The 13,185-nt window shown below is 50.8% G+C and overlaps 1 protein-coding gene across 1 annotated transcript in view; it reads right to left on the minus strand.

The window, feature by feature from the left end:
* The window catches only part of INTS3 (integrator complex subunit 3), a 70,096-nt gene that overhangs the window by 56,397 nt on the left and 514 nt on the right, over positions 1-13,185 (minus strand). The window contains exons 2-3 of the mRNA XM_084613807.1: positions 4,845-4,928; positions 3,140-3,223 (exon numbers count right to left, since the gene is read on the minus strand). Coding sequence (XP_084469933.1) covers positions 3,140-3,223; positions 4,845-4,928 — 168 coding nt within the window. The remainder of the gene's footprint in view (positions 1-3,139; positions 3,224-4,844; positions 4,929-13,185) is intronic.

Here is a 13,185-nt window from a genome sequence, read left to right on the forward strand (position 1 = left end):
CCCGCTGGCTGATCCAATTATCCCCCAAGAACAGGGAAGTGCTTGACCAAAGCAGCAGAGCCAGCCAGGTGGCTAATGAGTAGGGCCATGAGCAGCAGCTGTGCCCTCCACCGCCACCGCCAAGGCAGAGCGATTCACTGCCTGTCAGCAGCACGGTGTCACAGACGCAGGCTCTGCCCCTCACTGCCCTTCCCACAGAGGAACGTGCGGAGAAGACAGAGCAGGTGGGAACTGTTTGCCCAGCGTCGCTCTACCCCGTGCAGCGGGGCAGCCATGGGCACAGCACAGATGAAAGGGAAGGAGGACACTGCTGCTGCAAACACAAGGAAGAGTCTGACTGGAGACCCCTTCGACAGGGTACAGGTGCCAGGACACCCCTGCCCTGCCGGAGTGATTGTTTATCACAACTCACCAGAAGGGGATTTCACTCTAATTGGAAGAGTTTAACCCTTTAAGAGACTACATAGTCTCCATACCAGAGCACGTGGACTGCGGTGAGCACTTAGCCTACACTTTGGGGTGGCCACTGAGCTGGAGCAGAGGAAGAAGCTGTGGGAGGCAGGCACCAGTTATGTGATATTTGTGACTGCAGTAGCTGTCTGGGGCCTAGTTCAGAACCAGCCCGGTCGAGACTTTTCTGAGCACTGGCCCCACGTACGCAGCCCTGACGGGGAGAATCGGTTTGTGTCCTTGCTGCACCAGCAGCTCCTGAGTCAGGACTTGGAAGCAGCTTTGGTGACTGATAGGAAGGCGGAACAGAACCCAGCTCAGCCGCGGGGAAGCCTGCTTGCATCAGCAAAGAGTGTGTGTGTGTGTGTGGGGGGGGGGTCCTAGCGATCAGGGAGGGGAGTTGTTTGGTTTGGTATTTTAAGAAGAGTCATTTTGGGGACATAACTACAACTCCACTGAAAGAGACACCCCCCCCCCCCCCGCTTAGCGGTCCTGGGTCGGTGGAGCTATGGCCCTGGTTTAGAGAGCCCGAGCCTTAAAGCACTGGCTCAGCGAAGAGAGAAAACTGCATGAGTCACTCTTAGTCCAATTACAGTGCATCCCTAACACTTGGCCACTCAGCCCTGCTCACACCAGACCACGAAGAGCGCTCACCTCAAGAGTTTACTTCAATCCCTTTAAATGCTGCACATTGCCTATCCACTGAACAGCATTCGAACCAAACACCCCTCAGCATCACTGACTCCCAGCCCTTCCAGGGCTGCTTTTGAGCCAATGTGGCAAGTGAAAGCCCTCGGTATGTGTCACGGCACTGAGAGAATGGGCAGTTCCCTGACTCCATGACAGAACACTGCCAATGACCCGTTTCCGAACGTGCAGCCAGCAGGACCCGTGCCAGCGTTCCAGGACCCCAGGGAAAGGCCTGGGACACCCGCTGACCCAGTCACGCAGCCAAACCTCAGCAGCAACAATAACCTTTCCGAGCTGGAGAGACACCCCTCCTCCCCCCGAACATGCACACGCTCCACTGCTCCCGTTTCTCAACTGGCTCAGGGCCTCTGTGCTACTCCAGCGCTGGTCACTCCAGGTACCTCAGGTACTTCAGAGGGGAACCTCCCCACTCACTCACACGGCATCCACTGGCCACCTCACTTCGTGGAGAATCATGATGCTCTGGAATATTTTCCAGTTCAGGAGAACCACCACAATCTCCAAGGGGTTGCATCCGAAAACTCCCTCCCCAAGCAACCAGCAATTTCAGGTGTACACCGATTTTAAACTAGAAAACAGTTTCATACCCATTTTCAGGCTGTTCTAGCGATAAACAAGAGGACCATGTTTAAACAAAACACACACTGTTGACTCATGTTCTTCATTTCTATATGACAGCCAAGGCTTCCAAAGAAGTGACAGGAGAAAAGGGGGAAATGATTGACTGGGTTCAACAAGGAGCTGCTTTCCCTGTCAATCCAATTACTAGACAGCAAACCCATTTCATTAACACAGCTAAGAGCTCATATAGCTAGGCTCTCTAATCAGCTCTCCCCAGCACTGTTACCCTTCCCCTCTTCTTTCTGTCTGTTATACACACTTGTCGCCTTTCATCTTCACTTGGACTGCACTCTTCAGAACAAAGTGACTGTCCCTTACTGCGTGTTTGTAACATGAATAATGCAGCAAAAAGCTGTACTCTTGTTTTTACCTCCAGGTCCCTGCTTACGGTGGCCAGGCAGGCAGGCAGGCTACAGCAGAAAAGCAGTGCCAGTCAGTGGCTAGTGCAAAAGGCTGCATGTAGAGAAGCCCAGGATGGGAGTTTCAAACACCACCACATGACCCGGTGTTTCTGGCAGTGTCACTTGCCCATCTTGTGCCTTAGCTACTCCTGCTGAGAAGCTGTTCGCAATCTGCATCTCAAAGTATTTGGATGGCATTTCACTGCATTTGCAAAGCAGGGCAAATCCCTTTACTAAATCCTTCTACCTACAACGCAGTCACAATTTCTACAAGAAAAAAAAAAATCACGCTCCATTTCATTCCCAAAACGCTTCATTGGTTTGCAGCAACACTGTCTAACCTGCATCCAGGAAATTAAATAGCTGTTAACAGCCCATTCCAAAAGATATTTAAAAACAAAATCCAGCTTGCCAACTTATTAGAGCTGGGCTTCTCACACACAGTTTTGCTTATGGAATGAATTTGTTTATTATCCAGATTTTAGATAATTACTTTTGTACGCAAATACATCTGGCCAGCCAGAAACATCTCCACTCTGGAACCGCAGAGACAGGAGGTAACAGCCTTCCCCAGTTCCCATCGTGTATTTAGGACACCACCACCACCACCCCCCCCACCAAAAACAATTAACCCAAAAGCTGCCAAAGATACAGCCACCAAGACTCCGTTCCTTGGTACGACAGCATTAACATCCCCCAGCATAGCTGCTGTTGCTGAAATACAAAGGCCAATGTTTGTGCCATGTGAACACACTGAAAGTAGAACAGTGGGAGCTGAGTAATCTCCTCCATACCATCAGCATCGCTCACTGAGCGGAGGACACCAGCCCAGGGAGCCCTCAGTGCCTGCAGGCGCCTCTGGAAAGCCGCCACAGTTAGAAATGTCTTGTCTGGTAAGCAGAGCGCCCAGTGAAAGAAGCCATCCCAAGGCAGGAGCTGGGCATACCGTGCCTTACCTTCTGTGCCTGAGTAGGCTCCGTGAGGACCAGGGTGAAGAGGCCCAGACAGATCTCCTCATGCTGAGGGGCTCCTTTACACACCTGCAAGGGGAAAGGGAAGCAACATGGGTGAGCAACACTAGGCCTCGCTCAGGTGGGGTGTTGACGACACGAGAAGCTCTTCTCGGTTCTAGGACAGGGACGCTCCATACCAGCGCACAGCCGCCCCCAGGGAATTCAGCAGCAGAAAGTTACAGAGCTTCCCCATCGTTCATATCGGCAAAGTCCATTGAGTCCTGTGCCTGTATCTCCTGCACGCACACATATTTTGGAGTTAAAATACGTAGTTCAAGCAATGCTTCAATGCTCTTCCTAAGGGAGAGACTCCATGGCGGTGGGGAGTGGTCTGAAGGTTTTACTGGCAGGACTTCTGGACGCCCACATTACTCACAAGCAGTGAGGCCACACCTGCGCGATGCAGGTTACTCCACAGGATCACCCTGAAGGCCTCAGGGCCACCCCGTGAGGCACCCTCCCCACACCTGGGGCTTCACAAGAGGTGTGTCAGGGTTGTGTGAGACACACTTCACTGCTCACTCACTCAGCCACATGGGAAAGGCTTCCACTAGCACCAGTGGGCTTTGGCAGGCCCCATGTTTGCATCCCTCCTCCTGCTAAGCCAGGCTCCCCTAGTGCCATGACTCCAGCTAGCCAAAGATACAAGGGGGGAGAAAACTGCAGCCAACACATTTTAGAACCTCTAAAAATTACTGGAGTGTTCTCTACATAGCAACATCATCAGGGAGCAGGCGATGATGTGGGAACTTTTCAGGACCAGAAGCAAGTGCAGTGGGAAGATTGTACCACTGGGAATGGGGATTCCGAGGAGCTCAAGCAGAGAAACTATGTATGAAGAGGGAGTGTGCAAAAAAGTGCATGATAACTGCAATCACAGGCATGTCACCACCACCACATAAGCAAGTGCATATTCACAAACATGCATATGCACCCCTCTCGTGGTAGATCAGTACCAACTGTCCAGCACTCACAAGCAACCTTACAGGGTGGGCTTATGATGGAAGAGCAAAAGAGTCAGCCAGGTTTCAGCAAGGAAACACAGCGTGGCACTGCTGCCAAATTTTACGACACATGGAGTAAGCGTTTTTCTTAAAAATATAACTCTGGAGAACTTCCGGTCAGTGTTCAGATTGGTGAAGGTGGCACAGCGTCCGCTCCACTGCTCCTAGCAGGGTTACACATTGGCTGGCCGACAGCCCCCATGGCTGCCGTCTCGTGGAGGTGCCTCTGGGTGAATTATTTCTTCTTGTCAGGATTAACTTCTGTGACAAAGAAACCCCTTGGCAGAGGGTCCCCTGTTCTTTGCAAACAACTCTCATCTCAGACCTGACAAACTCACTACACCAAACACATCTTACAGAATACTTATCCGTAAAGAGTAACATGTAAGGTATCAGAAAGCTTGTAACTTGCCAAGACACAATCACTGTGAGATGTACGTGTGGATGATATTTAAGGAATAATATATTTATACTGAACGTGTGCTTTATGGAGTTGGAGTAAAACTTAGTTACGTGGGGTTATGCTGCATGAATGGGTCACCACCAAACTGGAAGGAGTAGCCCCCCCCCCCCCCCCACAACCCTCATCTACCGCCCTGCCTTACCCCAGAACAGATAATGGAAAAACCACATCTGGCACTTACGTGAGCATTTAGGGCATCGTTAGCTTCCCTCTCCGACACCCCATTGGTCAGTGATGTCACAATGCCCATGCACCTCTCTAGTCTCTGAAAAAGAGAAAACAAATCCATACACCAGCTAGCAGGAACAGGTATCCCAGAGCCCCCGTTTCTTCGGCCACTCGGGGTGCCTTGTGCAAGTAACAAAACAGGGGGGCCAAGACTCCCAGGAATGATTTTGGAAGCCTAATTTGAGACGCCTTTAAGGGGCCCAACTTTCCAAACACACTGGTTTCCTGCCTCTGAAAACAGGGCCACTTGGACGTGTCAAGTTGGGCACCAAAATCATTAGTCAGCTTTGAAAACCTGGGCCCTCTCACTTCCTGCTGCCATGGAAAGGGTGATGAGAGAGGCAATGGGAGACCATTGCCATCTATGCTCAAGACACCACATATACACCAGCAATGGGGGCCACGGGGGCTGGAGAGTAAAACCAGTATGATAATCATTCTCCCCTTGTGCCAGGCCCCAGAACCAGCCGCTGACTGGAGAAGCTACTATCTCATAGCTGCTCATTTATTCCTAGTCTGTGTTGGAAATACTCCACTGCCATTCCCCCACCTGCAGAGCCAGCTAATGGCATCATGTGGATTTGGGTCAAACAAACATGACACACGGGCCAAGGTGACACAGGGATGTCAGTCCCCATTCTGAGAGCAGAGCTACAGTCTCACACGTTCAATTCTCTCTGAAGCTACAATTCGCGGACCATGGCAAAGACTATTCTGGGCATATACTGTAGAGCTGTGCCCCTTACTGAGCGGCAAGTGGAGTTCCCTTGAAGACCCACTGCAGACAGACAAGACGCTTTCATTTTATGTGACTTTAGCGCTCAGGCAAGGTGCCGGAGTCCAAGGGCCTCCATTTTAATTACTAACTTCGTAAGTAGCTTCTGGTGCTAAGAAACCGCAGGAGCAGAAGTTTTTATGCGGATGTCCCAGCTAATGAAATGACAGCGAGAAGGACTCGAAGCCAGACTGCCCAGCACATGGCAAAACTCAGTTAATTTGCCACTGCAAAACCCTGATGGTAACTCTGGAGCAGAGTCTGACTACGAAAGCATAGCAGACGCACGCCTCCAAGGGGGCTGTCAGCCGCTCATGTCCTCTCAACGCACCACAAGGTCTTCTAGCAGCTGTCACAACCGTCTTCTACGACAACAGCCAAGGACTGGCTTCTCACGTGTGGTGCAGCAGCTACTTCAATGGGGCCCTGACCCTGGACTGGGGCCTGTAGGCATGACTGAAATACAAATAAATACATATGCACCACCACCACTGCCCACCGCTCACAACGCTGAGTGACACTCAGCACTTCTTTGTTCCAGTGGGACGTACCCTGCTCCAAGCACTGCTGTTATGCCTGTTGCTTGCGTTACAGTAGCACGTGCCTCAGCCAAGAGCAGGGTGGCCCTGCGCTGGGCCCAGTGAAGACAGTCAGAGACAGTCCCTCAAGGGAAGTGTTTACAGCCTCAGTAGACAAGACAGGGGGAGGGGAGGGCGCAGAAGAGAGCACCGCTGTCACCACTTTGAAGTTGGGGAACTGAGGAATGGAAATGTTAAGTGATTTATCCAAGGTCACTTCGGGAGTTTGTGGCAAAGACAGGAATGGAATTCGGCTCTTCCAAGTCCAAAGCCAGTGCCTCACCCACAGCACCATCCTTCTCTGAGGCCATCCACAGCCCGCTGAGCCCCGCTCACCTGCCTATCCATGGAAAGGAGCAGACTGCTCACCCCAAGCAAGTAAAACATTTGTTCGTTCCTGTTGTCATGATCAACAGAGGGCAGGAGCATTTGGCACTGGGCTGGTAAGTGCATCACGACAGTTTCTGCACGTCTGGCTAAGCACCCTGGCCCACTCCAAATCACCAAGACAGGCACTTCAATGGCACTCACGCTGGTATTGGAGTGAGAGGTGAAAAGGCCTTACAGATCTACTGCAGCTCAAGGGAGAACATCAGCTTAAAGTGCGATGATTGCGTCGGAACTTTTGTGACTTGCTGAAAATCACGACAAGTGATTTCACTTCACTTTGTGCGTTCAACAGCATTGGGCGCACAGCCCTCTGTAGCCAGCCAGTCAGCTTCCTTTGCTGCTGTGGGTCTTGTTTCCAGCAACAGGGGAGAGGAAAGCATTTTAAAATAGAGCAAAATGTGATTGTAAAACTGCAAGAACTAGCCAGGGAAGTGGGGACAGGTTAGTACATGAAACTACTTTCCTAGTGTTCAAATAACGCTTAACAACAGAAAGGAGTCAGCACTGGAGAAAGGGACAAACATCTGACAAAGGCAGCGTCTAGTGAACTCAGAACACTGGCTTGTAAGTGCTGTAAGTTTCTCAAGCCGTGTGGACAACTCTCTGGCATAGGAAAGGAGCTGGACAGCCAGCAAGGTGCTAGGAACACTGGAAAAGCAGAGACTTTGGGGTGAACAAAGCTCAGTTAGTCTGGTAGGTGGCATCTAAGCAAAGCCCATGAACCCTGCCTTGGCAACAAGAGCCCTGTTTCTTATGGGGGTGGCTCTTTAGAGACATGACAAGATTGTACGGAGGACATTGGGGGTGCTCTCAAGTGGAGGCTTTCTACAGGGGCGTGTCTACGGGAGGTGCAGATTCCATTATGGACAAAGCCAGGCTAAGCGCTCCCATTTGTCGCACAAGGCCTCAGAATTTAAACAAGATCTAGGGGTTCTGAGTGGGAGGACGTTTGTCTTGGCTCAGACCTTCCCAACCCCTTCACACACACCCTAGTGAAACATCGCTCTGACTGAGGGGACAGATGGGTCCCACTCTGGAGCCACTCAGGGAGTGCCTACACTGCCCACTAAGGCCAGGCTCGGACTCAGGTTTGAGCCTAAGCCCCCCTTCTGGCTACACACATCAGAATAGTCACACCAGAAAGCACTCAGGACCTGCCAGGGGGGTGGATCAGACCCTGAGTCCTGTTGTGACTCGGGTCCAAGCCCTGTCATTTTGCAGCGTGGATGCAGGTCAAGCCCCAGAGCTGAGTCAGGAGGGTTGCTTAGTGCAGTATGGATGTGTTAGCACAGCTGTGACACACAGGTCCAGCACCTGTAAACCCAAATTTATAATGCAGTGTGGAAACTGAGGCAGGGGCGTGGAAACTCCGAGTCCACAAGCCTGGGTCACAGACCTAGGCCTAGTGTGCAGTGTAGTCACACCCTCGGAATCATTCTGTGCATTGGGCTGGAGTGGGGATGAGGGAAGGAGAGAGCATGCTGGCTCTGCAGCACCCCAGACAGCTGCCACTGATCACAACCAAACCCGATTCCCTTCCTTCCCCAACAAGACACTGCACTGGAATGGCCTAATAAGACCCACTTGCTGTTGCTAAGCTATAACAGTGCAAGAGGCAAAAGTCTGAGGCATGAGCGGCAAGAGCTTCCACTCGACCTCAGAGAAATCCACAGGGGTTATTTTAATTGGATTTTTGCAAGTTAATCCTCCCAGAGCACCAACTGACTGACGTCTTTGGGGTAGTTTGGACGTGAACTTCCGGAGGCTGGCGTGCTCTCATTTCAAACCAGAGTTTCCAACTAGCACTATGTAAGAATTGTAGGTACCTCCCAGTGCACGTGCAGAGCTGCTCACTGACTTCATCTGAGGGGCTCCAGGCACGTGCCACGAGGACAACAGATCCTTCCGAGCGTACGTCTGCAGTAACCAGGCAGACATTGGAGGGGAAGAGCCAGTGCTGGATTATGCCCCGTCCACACTACAAGAACCACTGTCAAACATCCTTTATTCTTGCCTACGTACACAGAACCACACACGTTATGATCACCCTCCAGAAACCATGTCCTACCTATGCTAGAATACGGTTAATGCATTTCTTTCCTGTTCACACAGAAAAGGAGCAGCATGTTTTAGCTACAACCATGTTCACGTGGCTATTTTTGTAGTGCCGGTAGGGCCTGATTAGCAGGTCAGTGACCGAGAATTAGGAAGAGTCTGAGCAGTGGAACAGGAATGATGTGCAGCTAGAGAACGAGACAGGTCTATAATGGCCCCAGCAGTGCAGCTCCACCGACAACAGGAAAAGCTGTTATTGCACAGGGAGCTAGACAGGTGGGCAAACCCGGTTCCCGTTTTGGCCAGTGTAGCTACAGCCCGAGTATAAAAATGACCCTGCAGGGTCCCCCTACTTACGCCTCAGCTCTTACTACAGTGGAGAGGCAGCTCCACGGCAGTTAAGGGCGTCGTCTCTCCAGCTCAGTATTTTGCTGTGCGAGTTGTAGATTAAACCCTGGCACAAACAGGTGCATTTTGCTTTCAAGGGCAGATGTGCCCCTTGTCACTTGGCCCAGTCATTCAAACTACCCGTGCCACAAACTCAGTGCAGGAACTGAAGACCCAGCTGGAATGTTTCTGGCTCTGCCATCACCACTGGCAAAAGACCCTGCAACTGGAACACAGCCACCCACTCCACCTGCGAGAAGTGAGACAAAAGGACCCTGTCTCACTCTCCTGCAGAGTTAGCTGGGTAATGACTTGTTTGTGCCAGGGAAAGGTGCCAGATGCGACTCCAGGAGCTGATGTGCAGGATCTGAAGGGGTTATTTCTACACAATCACTTTCGGATTAGCACCATTTTAAAATGCAAATCTGCCAGGCTAATTATGGCACAGGCTAGTGACTCTCCCCCCTCCCCCATGTACCAATATGAATGAGGAGGAAGCTGTTGGCAAAGGGGAACATCTCCATTTCACAGTCTGCCTTCTAGGGTGATGCAAATGAACACACATGGGCCAACAAGTGCGGAAGGGTAACACTGCTTTTCAGTAAGGCTTTTTTCAGGGCTGATAGTTTACAGAACTATCAGAGAGGACCAAAAGAATTTGAAAGCCCAGATCCAGGTAGACTCATTTCCGTTATTTGTAAAGGCAGAACAAGATCCAGTGAGCACAAACTGAAGTCAGAAAAATGCACACTGCAAGTAGGACAATATTAACAGGGCAGGTAGCTAGCTACCAGAACAGCTTTCCAAAGGAGTGGGTAAGCTCATCATGACTCTGTCTTTAAATGGAGACTGACTGACTTTCTAACAGTATGCTTTAGTTGAACCCCAAGTCACTGGGCTTGACAATGTCACTTATGCAGGAGGAAGAATAATTCCCTCCAGTGCAGAATTCACCAAGTGAATTTCCGTGGTCTCTGCTATGCAGGAGATCACGCCATATGAACACAGTGGTCCCTTCTGGCTTTAAAATCCATGGATATTTTTGAAGACTAGCGCTGTCCAGACACTAAAACAACAAATACATATAGCAACTAACTCTAGGGAATCAATCTTAAAGAAAAGACAATAGATATGGTTACACTTTAGGGATCAATCCTCACACAGTTATTCTCTACCCTGATAGGTCACCAGGGAAGTGACTATACACACTGGAGTAACTGCAGAATCAGTATTAGAACAGTCATTTTTTTAGCTATAGAAAAAAGTGCATATACACAAACATGTGTGCGCGTGTATATACGCCCCCCTCCCCCACCACACACCCCTAGTTTCAGTATCTCCATAGCAGAGAAAGGGTCTTGGTATTTCTCCCTCAGCAGGAGCTGACGTTTTGCAGATACCTCACTAGATCATGTGTTAGAAGAGAGTTAAGACACAGAGAGTGAAACTCCCTGTCACAATAAATAGGAGACACACAAACTTGAAGAGTGGCTAAATGGTTAGTCTAAAAGAAAGATGTTACCCTTACCTTAAAGGGACTTTAAAAGCATGCTGTCCAGAGATGAGCTGTGTTTCCTTTATCAGAACTCACAGCAGGCTGGCAAGAGGTCAGCTTTCTCTCTGAGTTTTAGTTTACGATACCATATGTAATATGTTTTGGAGGAACATTGTCACCTTAAACAACACTCCTCCAAAACCTTTGCTGAACCTACTGTTGTTATAATCAGCATCTCACATTATTATATTGACTTTGGACATTTGACAGCACTGCATGTGAGCCCTGTTTCCCCCCTATAGTCAGTTTCCCCATTTGAGAGAGTCTTACATGCCGCTGCATGGAAGAGGATTTTTTTAAAAAAACAAAACATAACATGAAAACGTGATAGTAAAACCACTAAAACTGGCTGGGGGACTCAGGAGCAGGTGTAATACCTGACATTATTTTTAACTCATTTCTTACAAACTGACTGAATTTCAAGTTGGTATCTCTCTAACTGTTTTAGTGATTTAAAATACATGCACAAAGGAGACATTCCTAACAATTAAAGCAGGGGACCATTTGTCAGGACTTCTGGATTCACTTCCTAGTTCTGGTGCTTACCCAACTTTATGACCTTGAACAAGTCACTTCACCTGTCCATGTCTCAATCTCCCCAGCTGTAAAATAGCAATACCTACCTCGCTGGATGGGCAAGGTTTGAGAGTTGTACTGCCCTGAGATCCTTGGAGAAGAGGCACTACAGAACACTAAATAATACTGCTACAGGGATTCCAGACAAGCCCCGGAGAGAGTCCTTGGCGAGGTTTCAAGGAGAATTTGAGTTTTCAGCTCTGACAGGCACAAAAAGTGGCACTGCTCCGAGGACTGGGATCTTTTATTCAGAGCTGGACTAGTACCAAAAATACACAGGGACAATTGAGAGTTTTACCAATGGTACGGGAGTTTCCAGGCCCAGCAGGTTGATATATGTCAGACCTTGAAACCAAGTAATTCCAGATACCTTTGGGTCTTTCTTTTCTACTTGATTTCCAATATGATTTTAGCTGGCACTGTTTCAACAGTCCTTAACACATTTGCTCCTGGCTCATAGTAAATAAAAAGCTGGCTCTGCAAGTCCATCAGTTCATGAGACATTAGCCGCTCAAATCATGTCACAACTAAAGTGATAGTACTTCACCCTACAATAGCTCCTTTCAGAGGATCTCAAAATGCTTTATGAACATTAATTAACACCCATGTGAGACAGGTACAATAATAGCTACCTGCATTACCGATGAATAAACTGAGGTACAGAGAGATTATGTGCCCAAGGTCAGGCAGAAAGTCTGAAAGAAGAGCTAGGAATAAAACCTAGAACTTGTTCAGCTGTTCTAACCACTATTTACAATGCCTCAGCACCGGGTACAGATCCCAGAAGTGTTGACTCCCACTGCTTCTCTAACCACCTATCCATGGTGGAGAAAAAAGCAAGACAATGAGCAGAATGACATGATTTCAAGGTCTCATATTTTGGGTCCTGCCAGGGCTCCAAAATGCTTTGGCAGTCAGTAGAAATACATTCCAGGATGACACAGTTTTCCTGTTATCAGAAAGAACAGATGAGGAATCCTGTCAACGCTGAAGTCCAAAGCAGACTTTGTGATCCTGTTCCACAGCCCTTGTCCCTCCAAAGTGCCCACACATGAAGCAGCAGGGCCTGCCCCCAGTGAAGTTGGAGAAACCAAAGATGAAGTGAAGAACCACTTGCCCACTGGGAACATTAGCAGGCCAACATGCTACCGCTTGCCCACCAGTGCAACGCAGACAAGATCGAGGGGGCTTTACACAAATACACAATGGGTTCAGATTGTAACTTACTGCCAGCTGCCTCTCTCCTCAAGGAAAAGCTGAGGCGGGGGAACCACACTGGGGAGTGAGAACCACTCTGTCCAAGCACAGCATGTCCCCAGGCCCAGCCTCCATTCCACCCTTTACAGCCCCCTCTCCAGCATGCCCCCCAGTCAGCTCCTTGCCCCCAGCCCCCGCCTCTTACAGGCCCCCGGCCAGCTCCTTGCCCCCAGCCCCCGCCCCTTACAGGCCCCCCGGCCAGCTCCTTGCCCCCAGCCCCCGCCCCTTACAGGCCCCCCGGCCAGCTCCTTGCCCCCAGCCCCCGCCCCTTACAGGCCCCCTGGCCAGCTCCTTGCCCCCAGCCCCCGCCCCTTACAGGCCCCCGGCCAGCTCCTTGCCCCCAGCCCCCGCCCCTTACAGGCCCCCTGGCCAGCTCCTTGCCCCCAGCCCCCGCCCCTTACAGGCCCCCCGGCCAGCTCCTTGCCCCCAGCCCCCGCCCCTTACAGGCCCCCTGGCCAGCTCCTTGCCCCCAGCCCCCGCCCCTTACAGGCCCCCGGCCAGCTCCTTGCCCCCAGCCCCCGCCCCTTACAGGCCCCCCGGCCAGCTCCTTGCCCCCAGCCCCCGCCCCTTACAGGCCCCCTGGCCAGCTCCTTGCCCCCAGCCCCCGCCCCTTACAGGCCCCCGGCCAGCTCCTTGCCCCCAGCCCCCGCCCCTTACAGGCCCCCCGGCCAGCTCCTTGCCCCCAGCCCCCGCCCCTTACAGGCCCCCTGGCCAGCTCCTT

The sequence above is a fragment of the Lepidochelys olivacea genome, assembly GCF_965140295.1.
Source record: "Lepidochelys olivacea isolate rLepOli2 genome assembly, chromosome: 24".
Taxonomy (NCBI): Eukaryota; Metazoa; Chordata; order Testudines; family Cheloniidae; genus Lepidochelys; species Lepidochelys olivacea.